The sequence below is a fragment of the Anastrepha ludens genome, chromosome 3, assembly GCF_028408465.1.
Source record: "Anastrepha ludens isolate Willacy chromosome 3, idAnaLude1.1, whole genome shotgun sequence".
NCBI classification, from domain to species: domain Eukaryota; kingdom Metazoa; phylum Arthropoda; class Insecta; order Diptera; family Tephritidae; genus Anastrepha; species Anastrepha ludens.
Window position 1 is genome coordinate 125,133,145 of NC_071499.1, and position 19,783 is coordinate 125,152,927.

The 19,783-nt window shown below is 35.8% G+C and overlaps 1 protein-coding gene across 2 annotated transcripts in view; it reads left to right on the top strand.

Annotated features, from left to right (window-relative positions):
• The window catches only part of LOC128859038 (1-phosphatidylinositol 4,5-bisphosphate phosphodiesterase), a 163,199-nt gene that overhangs the window by 141,373 nt on the left and 2,043 nt on the right, over nt 1-19,783 (top strand). The window contains exons 7-17 of one of the 2 annotated variants that reach the window (XM_054095707.1): nt 2,088-2,167; nt 10,862-11,098; nt 12,351-12,517; nt 12,602-12,812; nt 14,065-14,158; nt 14,302-14,466; nt 14,535-14,892; nt 14,953-16,012; nt 16,097-16,300; nt 16,374-16,530; nt 16,751-16,840. In XM_054095707.1, coding sequence (XP_053951682.1) covers nt 2,088-2,167; nt 10,862-11,098; nt 12,351-12,517; nt 12,602-12,812; nt 14,065-14,158; nt 14,302-14,466; nt 14,535-14,892; nt 14,953-16,012; nt 16,097-16,300; nt 16,374-16,530; nt 16,751-16,840 — 2,823 coding nt within the window. Of the gene's footprint in view, nt 1-2,087; nt 2,168-2,700; nt 2,781-10,861; nt 11,099-12,350; nt 12,518-12,601; nt 12,813-14,064; nt 14,159-14,301; nt 14,467-14,534; nt 14,893-14,952; nt 16,013-16,096; nt 16,301-16,373; nt 16,531-16,750; nt 16,841-19,783 lie in introns of both variants that reach the window. The other variant, XM_054095706.1, reaches the window with a different exon arrangement.

The window sequence follows — 19,783 nt, forward strand, 5'->3', positions numbered from 1 at the left end:
GGGTTACATTTAATAGAACTTTGACATGGAGCAACCACATTTTTACTGTCATAGGCAAAGTTTATGGTATGCTCCGAAATTTATGGACAACTCAATATTTTACACCAGTAAACACTCGACTGCTACTAGCTAAAACGTATTTGTTACCAACGTTACTGTATGGTTGCGAGTTATATACTCCTTGTGATAGTGTGTGTCGTAGTAAGCTTAATGTTTTGTATAACAACATTGCTAGGTACGTGTACTGTAAAAAACGTTATGACCATATTTCAGTATTTGCGAAAAAAATTGCTTCCGTATCCTTTAACGACTTGCTTAGGTTTAAATGTTTAGTTTTACTCCACAAGATCATAAACACTCAAAAACCCAGATACCTCAAAGATCGACTTATGCCTTCGAAGTCCTGCCGCTCGTTAAACATAGTCCCGATGAAATACAGTTGTTTGGTGACTGAACGTCAATACTTTGTGTTCTCTGTCCGTCTTTGGAATACCTTACCTTACAAAATTAAACGTATAAAAGAAAGCTCGTGTTTCAAAAATAAATTGCTTCGCTATCTTGCCGAAAATTGCTGAATGTACTTTAAATCTCTTCCCATTAATCCCTACTCCTGCTACCACTATTTTTTACCTTACTTTCCTTTTAATACTTTCTCCAACTTATACTTCTTTACTACTATCTGTAATTTTAATTTTAATTTTGATTTTACTGTTAATCCTTTTATGTCAACTATTCTTAAGGTCAATCATTGTAAAAATAACCTATGGTTGTATGTTTTGACTTTAATAATAAATAAATAAATAAATAACATTGAAAGTTAGAAATAAAATTAAACTTAAAATTAACATTAAAAATGATATTGAAATTAAAAGTAAAAATTTCATATTGAAACTAAAACTTAAGTCAAAACTAAAATTAAACTTTCAAGAGTAAAACTAAACTTTCCGAAGTGAAATTGATTTAAAATTATTATTAAAAATATTATTAAAATTATAAGTAAAATTTAAGTAGAAATTTAACAAAAAAAATTTTAACTAAAATTATAAGTAAAATTTAAGTAGAAATTGCACAAAAAAAATTTTAACTAAAATTAGAATTAAAATGCTATTAAAAATAAATTATTTTTAAAATTTAAATTTATTAATATTAAACTAAATTTAATACTTATTTAAATATGTAAAAATATTATTTAAATATAAATAATTAAGTATTATTATAAATATAAATGTAAATATTAAAATACATTTTTTATTTTTAGAAAAAATTTAAAATTAATTTTAATATTCACTTAAATATATAAAAATATTATATATATAATTGGCACGTACACCCTTTTTTGGGTGTTTGGCCGAGCTCCTCCTCCTATTTGTGGTATGCGTCTTGATGTTGTTCCACAAATGGAGGTACCTACAGTTTCAAGCCGACTCCGAACGGCAGATATTTTTATGAGGAGTTTTTTCATGGCAGAAATACACTCAGAGGTTTGCCATTGCCTGCCGAGGGGCGACCGCTAGAAAAATGTTTTTATTAATTTTGCTTTCACCGAGATTCGAACCAACGTTCTATCCGTGAATTCCGAATGGTAATCACGCACCAACCCATTCGGCTACGGCGGCCGCCCTATAAATATATAAAAATATACCTTTAATATAAAATTAATATTCAAACTACCTTCTTTTATTCTCAATAAATGTTAAAATTAATTTTAATTTTTACTATATGTAATTTTTTTAACAAAAATATTATCTTAATACATAAAATTAAATATTATAAAATATTCTTTTTATAGTAAAAATGAACGTTAAAATTTATATCAAAATTTAAAATAAAATTAAACATTTAAGTACTAAAATAATTTAAATTTTTAATAAATATACTTTTTTAACAAATACATTATTTTAAAACATAAAACTAAATATTAAAATTCATTCTAAAGTAAAATATGAAAACCAAAATTTACATCAAAATTTAAAATAAAATTAAAACAGAAATTAAAATCAAATCAGAACTTTTAAAGCACATTAAAATCAAAATCAAAATCAAAAACGAAGTACTTCTAAGTTCACCTCATCTGTCTTCCATTTTAGATCTGGTTGGATGGCATACGAAAAATCACACATAATGTTAAAGCAAATAATATTTGTCCGATGATGTGTTTGAAAAAACAGTAAGTCCCAAAGGAAGCAATTATTTTAACCATTTTTACAAATGCAAGCATGAAATAAAATTTGTTTGTGTTAAAAATGCATGAGCAGCACTTTTCAATATTTACAATAACCCAGCATGATTTTTGTTAGCACTAAAAATTTACTTCTTCGCTTTTATTTTGTGCTGTTCTAAAAAATGTTGTGTATCAAAATTTCTTACTATAAATTCCTACCTGTTCCTGTCTCGTCTTTTTATAAATAAAAACGCTTTATTGTTCCTATCTACTCACATACTCAGAGAATGTATGTTCTGCACTTCATGTTATCTCTTTCGTACACCTTATTTTTACTATGTATTATGTGTTTGTCTCTTTCCATTCTTTTTATACTTTTAAAAATGCATTATATTCTCTTATTCGGTCGGTTTCATGTTTCTTTACCTATTCAATTAACTTATTTTCTTCGAATTTCTTTTACTTTGCATGTCTGCACACTTTTTTCGCACACTTTAAATAAAAAATTTTCATAAATTAAAAAAAAAAAATTAAATCAGCGCTGGCAAGAAGGGTTACGTTATATAACCCACAATAATAAGGCTACTAATGTGTGCCCGAGAACAAATCTTATGAAACAGTAAGTACAAAAAGTAGTGAAGCCAGACAACCACAGATATTTACAATAGAATTCAACGAAATTTTTGATAAAGTATGAGACATGAGGTAAGTACGCACAAATTAAATTGAGGATTTACCAAAAAATGTGATATATTTTTTATGATAAGCGAGGCGTTCGATAGCAGCTGGCAATGCCTTTTATTAAGATTTTCAGAGTCCTTTTAGCCCACCCACGTAACTTTGTGCTTCTTGGAACTTTGAAGATTATAAAGTACAACGGCACTCATTCGCTACTGCTTAAGAAGCGCTAATCCTAAGCTGGCATTACCTATGTACGACTATTTCTATGCTTCTCTCAACAAAGTATTTTCCGCCTATCTTCTGTAATCTTTTGAGATTTCGATTTTAACGTCATTCACCCTCGGTGTCCCGTCATACGCTACCTAAAATATTAACGATAGAGAGTAACAAATACTTGAGGAAAACCAAATAGTTGCAGCTGCGCAAATCCATATTATAAACTGAGAAAGAAAACAAGCACCACTCGCATTATAGCGGGAGCATGTCAAGGGCCGCTTTGTAATTGTTTTTTATGTTTTTTTTGTCTTCTTTTTCGCCTTTGTATGACTTGTGTCAACAAGTTGCAGTGCATGAGGGAATTGCATTTTTCAAAATGTGGATTAAATCAGAATAAAAAGCATGAAATGCATGCAGATAAAGGAATCGGATTAAAAAAAGGTGTATATATACATAAATACAAAAATAAAGAGTTAGTACGAGGGTCGTTTGAAATGTACATGCAAAGTCAGTGAGATGGCACTACTGGCGCGTATCGAGGCTATGTTTAGTTAGTAGCATCTCTCGACAGAACACACGCCAAGTTTCAGCCAGATCGGTATATTTCTTTGTGTTTGGCATTCGTTTGAAGCGCGGAAGTCGATTTATTCTCAAAAAAGTCATTTTCTATCACGACAAGTTCTTTCATCTCACGCCTCAGCAGTTGTGGTCGCAAAACTAATGGAAATGGAATTCCTACTTGTTTTACATCCCTCCTTTTCCACAAACTTGGCTTCCTCGGTTTCCTGGGACTACTATTTTTTCCTCAATTTGAAGAAATGGGTGGCGGAAAAAAGATTTTATTCAAACGAGCAGATGATTGCAGAAACAAATGGTCATTTTTGAGACTAAAACAAATCCTATTATTCAAAAGGGATCCACAAGCGTTGGACGAAGTGTATAAGTCTAAAAGAGAATAATAGTGTCGAGAAATAAAAAAAGGTTTCCCCCTGACAACTAAGTAGTTTTAATTTTTGCACAGACTTTTCAAAAATCCCTCGTAATTGGAAGTAAGAAGAAGCTGAATGGACTGAAAAGAGTAGACACAGGGTTTTTCATTGAGAGCTTTTGAAATGTGAAATTGAACAAAACAAATCGTTCAAGCATATGGTCACATATTTTCTAAGGCCTCGCTGCTATAGCCCCTAACTTAAAATAGCTTATAAGATTTATGTTGTAAGCTAATTTTATATAAATAAATAAAATATTTTCTAAATTTTTATGCAATCGATGAGATTTTGGGTGATATTTCGAGAAAATAACGGCCACCTCGGTTCAGCCAGTCTTCGAAATTTTAGTTATGATAATTTGATATCGGTTGCCGTTGAGAGTGAACTTTGTACCTCTTCGAAGAAATAAGACCAATGACACCACTGGATCGAAATTCACACCTAAAACTGACTCTTTTGGAGTGTAGAGAAACCTGATGGATCTTCCGGGGGGTTTTCATTCGACAGCTTTGCTTATTTGCGAACCAACTTAATAAGAAATTAGGCGACAGTACACTTGAATACCTTTTTCATTGGGTTGTTCGGAAAGTAATTTCGTTTTTTTGTGGATATATCGAGCATCGAGGTTAAACCAAGGCCATTCAGGTGGTCATAAACAGTTGAATTCGATAAATGTAACCTCTCACCGATCTCACGAGTTGTTATTCACCGGTTTGCATCAACTAATGCCTTTATCGCGTCTTTATCAGGTTCTACCGGCCTTCCAGAACGTGGTACATATTCGACATCAAAATTGCCGGATCGAAATTTTGCAAACCAGTTCTGGCTCTGGCGTATTGTCAACACATCTTCTCCATACACATCGGTTAATTTCTTTCTGGCTTGAACAGCACTTTTACCTTTTCTATAGTAAAAAATAGAAATATGTCGAAAATGCTGCTTATTGCTCTCCATATTTAAAAGGGCACCGACCAAAAACTACTGCGTAAAATTAATTGAACGTATTCACACACAAGCTTTGCTATATCAGCTGTCAAAACATATAATGACAATGCAACTTAAGTGTGAAGTTAGCTGTGAAAAAATACAATTAAATCCTCTGTCTGGAAAAAACGAAATCACTTTCGGAACAACCCAATATTTTTCTACTTTTTTTTTATCAAGTGTCAAGGCGAAATAAGTACACCTGTCAAATATGAAAATTGAAGACTTCCCAAGTTGGTCGCTACATACTGTAAAAATTAGAGCGCACCTACAACAGATCCCTTTGCAAGAATGTCTATGACAAAGCACAGCTAAGCAGATGATAGACAAAATGCAACTGTCGAATGCCATATCCTTTAGCGGACCATCTGTGGGGGTGCTTTGCTGCCACACAAACTTACACAAATTTATGCAGCATAATTGTTTATTATCAGCAGCAGTAAAATAATAATAAAAGCAGCACTGCGCGCACAGAGATTCAAACAGTGCCCGTGACTATTCAAACAACGCGATATTTTGCATAAATAAACATTTTTCTGCTGCTGCGCAAGCGAGGCTGCTCCACGGCCGCAATTCTAAGCCAACAAGACGGCAAGGATTTGTTTTTATTGCATTAACAGTGTAATTTTTTGTTTGTATGCTTGTATTTTTTATGCGTTTGCTGTATCACAGAAAATCTCGTCGCTTCTCCATTTCTTGCCTGTGCTGCTTATTACATTGCTAGCGTATCCGCTCACAGCCTTACCGGTATCATCTCTTCGGAGCCCTTGAGCATTTTCTTGTTATTGGCAGCAACGCGTTGAGTGGCATATTTCTCCTTCAGGCCATATTGTGCACGCTTACTGAAATGATGCTCGAGTGCTTGCAGGCAATCTGCGAAAGAGTTACGCATACAACTAATAAATGACTTCTGTAGGCAGAGGGCTTGGTGAATATTTATGATTGCAGTAAAATACATAAATGCGGCGTGCGTAATGAGGTGTAGACGATGATGGCGTGAGGCAACGAGTGTGAGAGTTAAGAGTGAGAGCGTAAAACTTTTTGAGAAGAAAATATTAGAAAAAACATGTCCTTGCTTGAATTAGATTAATTTATTGGTTGCTTATATGCGACAGCAGTCAAAAATCGAGGTCATTGTACGTAAAGGTGATGAGAATTTTCCAAATGAAAATTAAACCATAACGAGAAGAAAGTATTGTAATCTTTTTAATCAAAGTATTGGCACTTATTGTAGAGTGCAAAAAATATCCCAAAAACGCGTTGTGTGCCTTGGATAAGTCAGTTAGTGCAATTTGCAGTATAACTAGCGACAAGAGGCCGATATTATATTTGTGGCCTATTCTCAGGAATTCTCACTCCTAACGGGTACCTTTATTAGCCGGACATTTCCCTCGAGCGCACATTTTCTTCTATACCAAATCTTATGTATCGGAAGAAGTTACCGTCTTTTGAGTGGGCACTTCTCTTGGACGGGCAGAAGACAAAGGAGGTTTTACTGTATTTGATTTGTTAGGCACATTTGTTTGTCCAAAAGAGGCCCCACTGGAATGTGAATTCAAAATACGTCCCTTGTGATACCTTTGCAAGTATAAAAGGGAGGAAGACAGGAAAGTTAGAATGGGGGTGAAGATAACGTGCGTTTGAAGGTTATGAAGAAAACCAAAGAGCGACTAATTAGGATTATATTAACCGCTTCATAAAATTCAACAAGTGAGAGGCCAATAACAAATTTTTTATGCACTAAGATAAATTTGTCAAGGAATAAAGAATAAGAAGTTTTTTCTCCATTAACAACAAACACAGTGGTATTGATCTGAAACTGAGGAAAGGATCATGCGCTGCGTCAAGTGGAAAAAAATTTAGGTAGTTAAGACTGCGTGTGGCAAAACGCTTTGGACTTTTGGGGCAGTGCCCTTAAACCATCTCGAGTTTTTGGCTGAGCTAATCATCCCATAGAGCGAAACTGTGTATATATTATCTAAGTTCTAGTGGGAGCAGCTCTCCGGATACTCGAAACGGAAGGACTCGCGCAGAATGATTTTAATGTACTCTACCTTCCTTCTACTCCACAGATCCTGCAGAAATCGTTACTATACACTAAGCGCTCATATGACCTGTAGTCCAGTTGTCGTTCATTAGAAATCGTTTATTCGTTTTGAGAGTTGTAGTTGCTCTCTTAGCGCATTACACTGCAAGTGTTCTGTTTAGGTTACCTGCAGTAAGTCGATACTTTAGCTTTCTTCTAAATTTGTGAAAGCAAGAAACCCTGCACTGCTTATAGCTTAAATCCCAAGTCCTGTCTCAAGCAGTTTTCTCGTGCACTCGTGACAGTTGGATGACGTGCTGTCGAAGAGATTTTAGAGATTTTGCACATGGAAGATTACCCAACTAACAACTACTGAGCGACACTTTTTTTGTGCTAAACGAGCATTTACATTTACCTGAAAATCTTGTTTCCCCTTTTTGTTATTTTCCACCACTTTGACAACCATTTAACCTAATTTCCGTTTACTATTTGTCCTGCCATTTCAACCGACTGTAAGTAAATAAAAGTTACATATACGCGTATGTGTTAACCTATTCATATGGAAAAAGTTAACCAGCAGGAAATAGCAGACATTCACCCACATACACACATACACAAAACTACAGGCAGCTAAAATATGTGCCTCGCTGCTTTGCCCCTCGCTCTGTTGTTTAGAAACGTGCACAATTTGTTGTGCCACAGGAAATTGACCAGTACATGCAACAATTTCTTAGTTGCGTCAGTATGTGTGGCCAACACAGCAATTTGTTTGAGTAGTCGATAAATTATAAACTAATTATTTGCAATTACTTGTGTAAGCGGCGAGGAGCGCAGGGAAGTAATTATTTAAAATTAAGTTCAATGGAAACGGTACAAATGAATGAAAAAATGAAATGGTTTGCATTGCCAAGCATTCCATGGCATTGCTTACGCCAGCTGAAGAGAGAAATCGATTGTGGTGAATGGAAGAAACGTATTTCTTAAATTCTTTTGACGTGATAACGTCTTATAATTCGATTTAACAGGCTGCACGCACGAAAAAATGTGTCGTTACCTTGCTCATTTGTCGTTACCTTGCGCATTTGTCGTTACCTTGCTCATTGCCGTTACCTTGAATGAACTGCAAGCGAAAGCGCGGAACGAACGACAAAGCAAACAAAGCAAACGAACGGCAACGTTCGACATCTTGTTCTCTCCTATTTAAGTGAGCGTATATATGTATGTATATGCGCATATGTACATATATAAATTCACGTATTTGTATTTGTATATGCCTTCTTATTGATTATTATTAATTTGATTTACTTGAAGAATTTAAAATAAAACCAAGTTTGTTAATAATACCTGTTGTTTTAATGTTATTATTATTAATTTTTTTATTATATATGAAGGAAAAAATGTGTGGTAATATTTACCACATACCTTATAAGATATGTTGTATACTAATATATGTATATAAACATGCATATACATATACAATTTCGCGCAATTTTCAAAAAGAATAAATTTATATGTAAAGATGCATACAAATCATATGGACATATCAAATATACGAATCTATTCCGTACGCAAGCAAATGTAAGCTAATGTGCTTGAACTGCAAGCGAGAGCGCGGAACGAACGACAAAGAGCACAATCGGTCCCCGCGTTCGGCAACGTTCGACATCTGGCTCTGTCCTACTTGAGTGAGCATATATATGTATGAATATGCGCATTTGTATATAAATTCACATATTTGTATTTGCATATGCCTTCTTCCTGTGTGCATGGTAATGAACCAATTCTCTGTTGAGAATAAACGATGATAGGAAAAATAGGAAATGAAAGGGAGTGTTTCAAGTGTAATGTGTCTTGAGAAAGTCAAATCGATGATGATGCCTCTAAGTGTTGTTGACTTAATAACGTCTGATGCACAATCGAAATTGAAGATATCTTTCATGAATTTGATAAATGTTTCGTCATTTTTCACGTTTGTGTAAATGTAACTTGACCTATTCCATTGCAATTCCATTTACCTCCTCCTCTATATCCATGCAAAATATCTATCAAACAAATAAAATTAAAATTTTGTTTTGAAAATTGCAACCATTCCATCAATACTTTCTTATGACGTTGTCACGTTAAACTATCGTCAGTAAACCGACTTTACAGACAACCTCTTTTTTATGCGAACTTAGCGCCAAAGTTCAGCTTAGATTCTTACAAACAGCTATGTTTAGTTTGGGGTGAAGCGAGCGCTTCTTACTGGGACAGGTAATGTAATCTGCTCAAAATCCTTTGCCCCATATTCGATCGCGTATGTAGTTTAGAGCACTTCCACGTAAGACTAAATTCTTCATAGTGCCTTTTAATGCTAAAGATATTTTTATACAATAGAGATATAAATGAATGGATGAGTCAAAGCATTCGATACCTTCTTCTTTATTAGTTTGAGGGAAGTCTTTTGAAGTGCACGCACCCAAACTCTTTAAACGCAGAGGAGGTTATATCAGGAATGTGTTCGATAGCAATAAATGATTTCACAAATCGCAAGTAGAGGACGTAGGATCCAAAAAAAAAGGTTATTAGTGATTTCCAAACACATTTACGAGTTTTAAGTGAAAGGTAATAAAGCGAGTAGATAAAAGGCCTAGTTCCAATATGTGAGGCACAGAGAATAATGGGGTTGAAATTAAGCGCCAATTTGTGAAAGTAAAAGAAGCCTGGTTGGGTGAAGCATTGACGCTGCGAAGAAGGCAAAGGGTACTAACCTAACGCCTAACGTTCGGCCATTAGGTGAGCAGAGCTAGAAAATTGAGAAATCCCAAGGCAATCGCTTTCGCGATTTTTACAACACTTGATTTTTAGAACACTTGTTGCCGCAATAGAGACTAAACAGAAAATGTTAAATTTATTAATTATTAAATTTATTGATCCTTGTTTTTATATAACATTTTTTATATCCAATTTTTCTTCAACATAAAATTTTTTTAAATGATTTTTTTATGCACAATTTTTGCATAGGATTTGTAGTAACGATACACAAAATTTTAATACAACATTTTTTTATAAAAGTTTTTTATGAAATTCTTACATTTTTTATAAAATTTGTGTATAAAATTTTAAAATAAAATTCTGTTATAAAATTTTTTTCATTGCAGAGCTCAGTAGTTCTATGCTCGCTCTTTTGAATAGGTTTTTTAATAAGTCCAAAAAAACTTTTACTAATTAAAAAGGAAAAATTATAAAATTTTGTTTATTTTCAATATTTTATACACAATTTTTGCATAGGATTTTTAACAGTACATACAATTTTTTTATAAACATTTTTGGTAAATTTTTTATAAATTTCTTGTTTTTTTTCTTGAATAGGTTTTGTAATAAAAAACATTACAAGAAATATTTTTAGACAAACTCGATTTAAACACAATTCGTGAATACTCCGTTATTTTAGGCGCACTTCTTTGCATTGTTTTTTAAAACAACTTTTGATACAAACATTTTTACGAGTATATTACATTTTTGATCATCGGCACGATTTTTTCGCGCCTTCCTAGCTCCCACCGCGGTAAGTACAGAAAACCTTCTGACTGGTAAGTACTTAATACCCACATATGTATGTATGTAAATATGTTTGACTCCATAAATCTGCATAACGTAATATTAAAGGCGTTTTTTCTTTATCTGCCGATACTAACTCAAATACAAGCATTTGTTCCTTTTGTGTTTTTGTATTCACCCACTAACAAAATTTTAATGTATTTTATATATACATTTATATGTGTATCGAATTCTAAACGCCCTATTACATTCATTCCCGTCTAGTTGGATGCGCTTATCTTTCTCCGTGGAAAAGGGTGGCAAGATACCCATCAAAGTGGTGGCGAAAACTTTTGCTTCTGGTAAAACAGAAAAGTTGGTGTATCAGTGCTTCAAGGAAGTCGGACTACCGGACGATAAAAGCGCCACCATGACCAAAGAAGAGTTCACATTTGACAAATTCTATGCGCTATACCACAAGGTGTGCCCACGCAATGACATCGAGGAGCTCTTCACTTCCATGTAAGTCACAGTGCAACGTAGTAAGCTGAGAATTAGGTCACGTTGGCATTTAATACACTCCACACATACACAACTATACCTACACATGTATTATCCAATATATTTCTATAAATATACATATATAGGGTGTTTTTTTTAGAGGTTAGGTTTTCAAGATGAAATAAAACGTATATAATTTAATGTTATGGCCAAGAATTTAGCTTTATTATAAAGATAAGGGTTTGCCGTTATGTTTTAAAAATGATTTCGGGCAAGTGGCCGCCGCGGCTGGCTCGAATAAATTTCAGCCGAGAGGCCCAATTTTCGACCACTTTTTGCAGCAATTGGGGCCGTATGTCAGCAATAACGCGCCGAATATTCTCTTCCAAGACGTCAATCGTCTCGGGCTTATCTGCGTAGACAAGCGACTTCACATAGCCCCACAAGAAATAGTCCAGCGGTGTTATATCGCACGATCCTGGTGGCCACGCCACAGGTCCACGGCGCGAGATAATGCGCTCACCAAAAGTTTCCTTCAATAAATCGATTGTTGCGTTGGCTGTATGGCATGTAGCGCCGTCTTGTTGGAACCAAAGGTCGTCCACATCAACATCGTCCAATTCAGGCACGAAAAAGTCATTAATCATGGCTCTATAGCGCTTTCCATTGACTATAACATTATGTCCGGCTTCATTTTTAAAGAAATATGGACCAATGATTCCCTCTGCCCATAGAGCACACCAAACAGTGACTTTTTGAGGATGTAACGGCATCTCAGCAATGGCTTGTGGATTATGTTCACTCCAAATGCGACAATTTTGCTTGTTGACATACCCATTCAACCAAAAGTGAGTTTCATCGCTGAATAAAATTTTCTTCGATGCGTCGCGCGAACCGAACCATTATTTTCGTAATAAATTTGCACGATTTGCAAACGTTGTTCAGGTGTAAGTCTATTCATTATGAAATGGCAAACCAAACTGAGCATAAATCAAGTGACAGCTGTCAAAAAGACCATCTAGGAAAAAAGTAGTGCCAACTTGAAAACCTAACCTCTAAAAAAAACACCCATTATATTGTTTTGGCTGGTAATGTGTTGAATGTGAAAACAATATGCATGTATGTATGTCTGTAATGAATGATGCCCAACACACTGCTGGCCGACGTCGCCTATTATTATTTTATTTACTTTCTGGTATTTTATTTGTGTAAACAATATTTGTTTTTTTACATTTTGTTTGTATTTATTTTGTTTATGTCTCCACCTACACAGCACCAAGGGCAAATCGGAAGTAATTTCGATGGTGCAGTTCGTACAGTTCATGAATGAAAAGCAACGTGATCCACGTATGAATGAAATTTTATATCCCCTCTATGATGAGAAACGTTGTACGGAGATCATCAACGATTACGAATTGGACGAGGAGAAGAAAAAGGCTGGTACGTTGGCTTGCCATACTGGCTTACATATATTTTTAAGAACCCTCGCAGACTTAACTGACGCTTTAACTTTTTTATGCACAGGTCAATTGTCTATGGATGGCTTTAAGCGCTATCTCATGTCCGATGAGAACGCGCCTGTATTTTTGGATCGTTTGGAAATGTATATGGAAATGGATCATCCATTGGCTCACTACTACATCAACAGCTCACATAATACTTATTTGTCGGGTCGTCAGATTGGTGGTAAAAGTTCAGTGGAAATGTATCGGCAGACACTACTGGCGGGATGTAGGTGAGTTGAGTGGAAATTTTAAGAATTTGTTTGAAAGTACATACATATATGTATGCTTACCGAGTCATACGCCGCTACATAGTTATTAGGAGTGTTACGAATGACTCCCAATAAAACATGCAATGAGCTCCGGAAACAATGCGCACTTGACCTATAACTGTAGTGGAAGTTTCGCCGGAGTTGACGTAGTTATTCAGCAATCAGCCAAGCGTACCTTTCTAAAGATGACTAGGGAGAGTTTGGTAAAGCGAACATTATTTCACCAAAAATATGGATACTTACAGCTCCTCGATTGCATGATTTTCTAGAGAGATATCATAAAGTTTATCGGCTGAATAAAAGTTTAAGATTGAACTGTAAACCTCTGCCCTTAAGGGGAAACTCTAGGAGTAATGCATACCTTCCACTGTTACACCATCATCATCATATTGGCAGCATAGTCCTCTACAACATGGCCCATTTTTTTCTACATATATTCCGCTGTCGCGCTATTTTGTGGCCTTAAAACCAATGGGAGCTAAGCTTTTCATAGCATCAACGGAGAACTCCGAGGTGAAGAGCTAAGCTACGGAAATCAAGCAGCAAACTAGCACCACACTATGGGGCTAAGCTGAACAAAGCTTTTACTGAGGGGGCACAATTAGAAGAGACTCAAACATTATGTCAACCTCCTTACAGCCAAACTGAGAATGCTCGCAGGCATTCTTTCAACTCCGATGCCATATCGACAGGAAGAAATAAGTATCAGCCCAGTACACTACCGTCTCAGAGTGGGAGGGATACCTAAGTAGAATAGACACAGAGAGGGTTGAGGGAGCATTCCGGAATGACTCGGGTTTTTCTCGACGAAAGACTGCCGACACAGTACCCCTGCCCTGTCTAGTGCATCGTACCTTACTCTAGGTTTGCTTGAGTGCTGACAATTTAGGTGTCTAGCGCCTGTAGCATAACACTGTAAGGAATAGAACTCGAATATAGTAGGTGTTCAAAAATTCAGGATCGTTGGACTCGAGGAAGGTTCTTGCTTTTATAAGAAAGAGCATAAGGCAATGAGTGATGCAGATAAGAGTTAAGCGAAACAAACAACAGCAAAAGTAAGCGAAACTCGTAAGCAAAAAGGAAGAAACATTGTTGAATAAATAATAAGCCTAGTTTATACTTTGCTTGTTTATTATTTTTGCTAACTAAGTTTATTCCTGAAGTTATGACACACTAACAAACTTTATTTTCTCCACTTTATTTTCCCTAATAGATGCGTTGAATTGGACTGCTGGAATGGGAAAGGTGAAGACGAAGAACCCATCGTAACTCACGGACACGCCTACTGTACTGAAATTTTGTTCAAAGTGAGTATCATCAGCTTCAACTGCAACTTCGAACTTTTTCGACCCATTTCACTATCCCACTATCAAGTTTCCTCATATTCTCGCCTACCCAGTGGATATTCCATCAGAATATATGTATTATTATTTATTTTTCTCCTATGCAGGATTGCATTCAAGCCATCGCCGATTGTGCATTTGTCTCATCTGAGTATCCGGTTATATTATCCTTTGAGAACCACTGCAATCGGGCGCAACAATATAAATTAGCTAAATACTGTGATGACTTCTTTGGGGAATTACTACTAAAGGAACCGTTGCCCGAACATCCGGTGAGTTGTATTTGTTGAGTTTTTAAATGCGCTAAGCCTATTTACTCATGCACTGTTCTTTTACGTAGCTCGACCCCGGTTTACCGCTCCCACCGCCTTCGAAATTAAAACGCAAAATTCTGATTAAGAATAAGCGCATGAAACCGGAAGTCGAAAAGGTCGAACTGGAACTCTGGTTAAAGGGTGAATTGAAGACGGATGACGATCCAGAGGAAGATGCGAGTGCCAAACCACCAGAAACTGCACCACCACCTGAGGCTGCTGCTGCGCCACCAGCAGGCGAACCAGGAGCGGATGGTGCTGCACCTGAAGCGGAAGCGGCAGCAGTCAATTACAGCGGCTCCACGACGAATGTACATCCTTGGCTGTCATCAATGGTCAACTATGCGCAGCCCATTAAATTTCAGGGCTTCGATAAGGCTATTGGTAAGTGAAGCAACGGAAGCTTCTGAGCAATATTTTCATGTACTCATTTCTTTTTAACAGAGAAAAATATCGCTCACAACATGTCTTCATTCGCGGAAGCGGCGGGCATGAACTACCTAAAACAGAGCTCTATCGACTTTGTCAATTACAACAAACGTCAAATGTCGCGCATTTACCCGAAGGGCACACGCGCTGATTCTTCCAACTATATGCCGCAAGTGTTCTGGAACGCTGGCTGTCAGATGGTCTCGCTCAATTTCCAAACCTCCGATCTGCCCATGCAATTGAATCAGGGTAAATTCGAATATAACGGTGGCTGTGGCTACCTGCTCAAGCCGGATTTCATGCGTCGCTCAGATAAAGATTTCGATCCGTTCGCCGATGCGCCTGTGGATGGTGTAATCGCAGCGCAGTGCTCGGTGAAAATTATTGCCGGTCAATTTTTGTCGGACAAAAAGGTCGGCACCTACGTCGAAGTGGATATGTTCGGTCTACCTTCAGACACGGTGAAGAAAGAGTTCCGTACACGTTTGGTGCCTAATAACGGATTGAATCCCGTGTACAATGAGGATCCGTTCGTCTTTCGTAAAGTGGTGCTGCCCGATTTGGCTGTGTTACGTTTCGGCGTCTATGAAGAGAGTGGCAAAATGATCGGCCAACGTATATTGCCATTGGATGGTCTGCAGGCGGGCTATCGCCATGTATCGCTGCGTACTGAAGCGAATTTCCCAATGTCGTTGCCTATGCTTTTCGTCAACATCGAATTGAAGATTTATGTACCTGATGGCTTTGAAGATTTCATGGCTATGCTGTCGGATCCAAGAGGATTTGCAGGCGCTGCGGCGAAACAAAATGAACAAATGAAAGCACTTGGCATTGAAGAGCAAAGCGGTGGCGCAGCGCGTGATGCGGGCAAAGCCAAGGAGGAGGAGAAGAAAGAACCGCCACTTGTATTCGAGCCGGTAACGTTAGAATCGCTGCGCGGTGAGAAGGGCTTCCAGAAGGTGGCCAAGAAGCAGAATAAGGAATTAGATACGCTGAAGAAGAAACACACCAAGGAGCGTATGACCATACAGAAGAATCAAAATGCAGCTATCGATCGACTCATCAAGGGCAAGAGGTTGGAAATACAATTAAAATGGTTGTAATGCATGCGAACTTAGAAAGCAATAAATGTTTCTTTATTTCCCCTATTATGCTGCAGCAAAGACGAAATACGCAATGACACTACGATCAAGAATGCCATCACTGAACAGACGCAACAGTGGACCGAAATGATTGCCAAACACAAGAAGGAGGAATGGGATATGTTGCGCCAGCACGTACAGGACTCACAAGAGGCAATGAAGGCGTTGATGTTGACAGTGCAGGCGCAACAGGTCAAACAGCTGGAGGAGCGACATGCGCGGTAAAGGCAAACAAATGAAATCTTAAACATAAAAACAAAGACAAGCAAAATATCTATTTTGCCTATTTTCCAGTGATATTAAGGACTTGAATGCCAAGCAAGCCAAAACCTCAGCTGACACCGCAAAAGAGGTACAAAATGATAAAACGCTTAAGACGAAAAATGAAAAGGATCGGCGTTTGCGTGAGAAGCGACAAAACAATATCAAACGCTTCATGGAGGAGAAAAAGGTGAGTGTGGGTGTAGGGTTGGTGTTATGCAAGGCATAACGGATGGCAAGCTATACCCACCATTTGTACTTTATACATTCAGGCCAATCAATATAAAATTTTATTATTCGGAAAGCTTTTTCTAACCTTTCCACGCAGTATTGTATTTGTACAATTTCGAGTTAACTAATTTTCGAACTTTTCTTGTTTACAAATCCTTTTATTTCCTCCATCCTTCCAGCAAATCGGTGTTAAACAGGGACGTGCTATGGAAAAACTAAAAGTTGCACACACGAAACAAGTTGAGGAATTTAGTACTGACGTGCAAAAGGTACTAAACGAAACACTCCAGCAAACCGACACTATAACCAGTATTGAGACTGTACTTTAGTGCAGCCAAAAACAAAAAGCAAACAAAATGTGTAGTATTGAAAGCATAGCGATCGAATAGCTTACTTGTAGAATGAAGAAGTCACAAAAACATGTGCTAAATTAAATAACAAAGTAATTATAGTAGTAGTAAATATTTAGAAAAAATGTTTTATACGCATACTCGTTTATAAGTGGCACATACACATGCAAATATGAATAATTTATTTATATAGTTGTTATATTAATGAGTTTGTATCTTCCAATGGTGTTTTTCGCTATGTTAAAAGTTATTGAATCCAAAATTCTGCAAGTGATTTTCGAAGTTATAATTTTCGAACTCTGTGTGAACTGCTTAAGTTGGAGATAAGAATATTAAAAATAAAAAAATTCAAATCAGCAGATTTTGGTGCTAAAAATATCTTTTCTATAATTTAAGATAAGCTAATCCACATAATTCAAAAGTAGTGCAATATATTTATTAATTTAAATTAGAAAAGTACTAAAAATATTTTATTTATCCAGTTTTTAGTTATACTCCTATTTTTATTAGTTTTAGTACGAGTACTAAACAATTGTTGTGGTCATGGGTATTATTTTTAGTAGTACTTAGTACTTAATTTGAAGCCTATAAAACGGTTTAGTACTGAAGAGAAAATAATTGAACTAGTAGATACTGAATTTGAAAGTTTGAAAAAAACTAGTACTAACTACAATTTTTTGACTAAATTTAGATAAAAGAATATTTTATATATCTGAGCAAACGAAATTCAGATTAAAATATAGTACTAAATTTCAGAGATAGTACTAAATTTATACTTACTAAAAAAATTAGTACTGCATGAAAAAAATTTTGAATAGTACTGAAATTGGAAGTTCTAAAAAAATTTAGTACTGATTAAAAAAAGCTACCAAATTTAGATCAAAATTTGTATACCTAAATGAAGAAATTTCAGTTTAAAATGTAGTACTAAATTTAAGAAAGAGTACAAAGGAAAGTATTAAAAAGATTTAGTACTGCATAGAAAAACTTTTAAATAGTACTAAAATTCTAACAAAATTTAGTACTAATTAAAAAACTTTACTAAATTTAGATCAAAATATTGTACCTGAGCGAATAAAGTTTAGTTGAAAATGTAGTACTAAAATTAAGAGTATCGCATAGAAAAAAAATGTAATAGTACTAAAATTGAAAGTTCTAAAGCATTTTAGTACTGATTAAAACAAATTTACAAAATTAAGATCAAAATATGTGTACCTAAGCGAATGAAATTCATTTCTTAAATTAGTGCTAAATTTAAGAAGTACTAAAGTACGAAATTTAAAACTTACGGAAAAATATTCAGTACGGCATAGAAAAAATTTAAATAGTACTAAGGCTGAAAGGACTAAGAAAGTTTAGTACAGATAATAAAAAATTTACTAAATTTTGTATCGTTTAAAAAAATGTGCTAAAATTTCTAAAAGTCCAGAAAAAGGCCATTTGAGCCATAGGACGTTAAATACATATTAAGCTCTTATTATATAATAACAGTGTACTCTCTCAAAAGCGGAGACCTAAGCGACTGAAAAATTTGTCCGCTTGTGGGGAGTGTCCGCTTATGAGAAAAGTTTAAAAAAAGTTAATAATATTAATGTTATGCGAGGGTTAACGTGTTATGGACGACTTGTCCGCTCAAGAGAAAAAATTTAAAAAAATTATTAACAATTTATGGTATGTACGGAAAAATGTGTCCGCTAATGCGAGGTGTCTACTTAAGATAGGTGTCCGTTAGTAGAAAGTACACTGTATTCGGTAGTAAATTTTAAGCAGCAGCTATTTTTTTGTCTACATTTGCACAAGCTTTCAATATACAAAAACGAAACAAAATGTGTAGGTTTGTAGTAGGAGGCATTTAAAATATCAGCAAGTAAAGGGGTTTCCAATAAGATGTGTTATTCTCCTAAAAGATCAATGGTTTCGTTGCTTGTGTGGCCCATAGCGCCGTCTTGTTGAAAATAAACGTTGTCCAGATCAATACAATCTAATCCCGACCATAAAAAATCGTTAATCATCTCTCGATAGCGAAATCCATTCACCGTAACTGTTGCTCCAGCTTCAATTTCGAAAAAGTAAAGTCCAATGACCCCGCCGATCCATAAACCGCACCAAACATTCACACGTTGAGGATAGAGACGCTTTTCAACAATAACTCTGGGATTTTCTGATCCCCAGATGCGACAATTTTGCTTGTTGACGAAGCCACCGAGGTGGAAATGGGCCTCATCACTCAAGATGATTTTTCGTTGGAATTCCTGATCATTTTCATGCATTTCATGCAAAGACACGACGTTGTTGTTGTGTTAACTGGACTTTATAAGCCTTAAGGCCCAAATCTTTATGCAAAATACTGTGTAATGACGTTTGTGGAATGCCTAATTCCAAAGAACGACGAGGAATGGACAAACCTGGGTTTTCTTCAACACTTTCGGCTACAATATCAGTATTTTCGGCTGTTCTTGAGTGACGTTCACGGGTTTTATTTTTCACATCACTAGCTTGTTCCAACAGCTCGAATTTGTTCACCAAGTGCTGTATTGCAGTCCGACAAGGTGCTTCACGATGACCCAAAAATGTTCGAGTTTTACGAACCGTCTCTGCCAAATTTTCACCATTTTTTTAGTGAATTTTAATCATTTCAATGCGTTGTTTAAGCGTGCATCCTTCCATTTTAATTAATGGCGTAGTTTCTACTTGTCAAATATCGAAAAATGACAGTTTCAAAAGTGACAGCTTCAAACGTGACATTTACCGAAATAGCGGGCTATTCAAAATAACACCTGTTATTGGAAAACTCTTTAATAAAAATTTATTCAATTTCTTTAAATTTATTATTATATGTGCTTACTAGTCGTTAGCAATAAA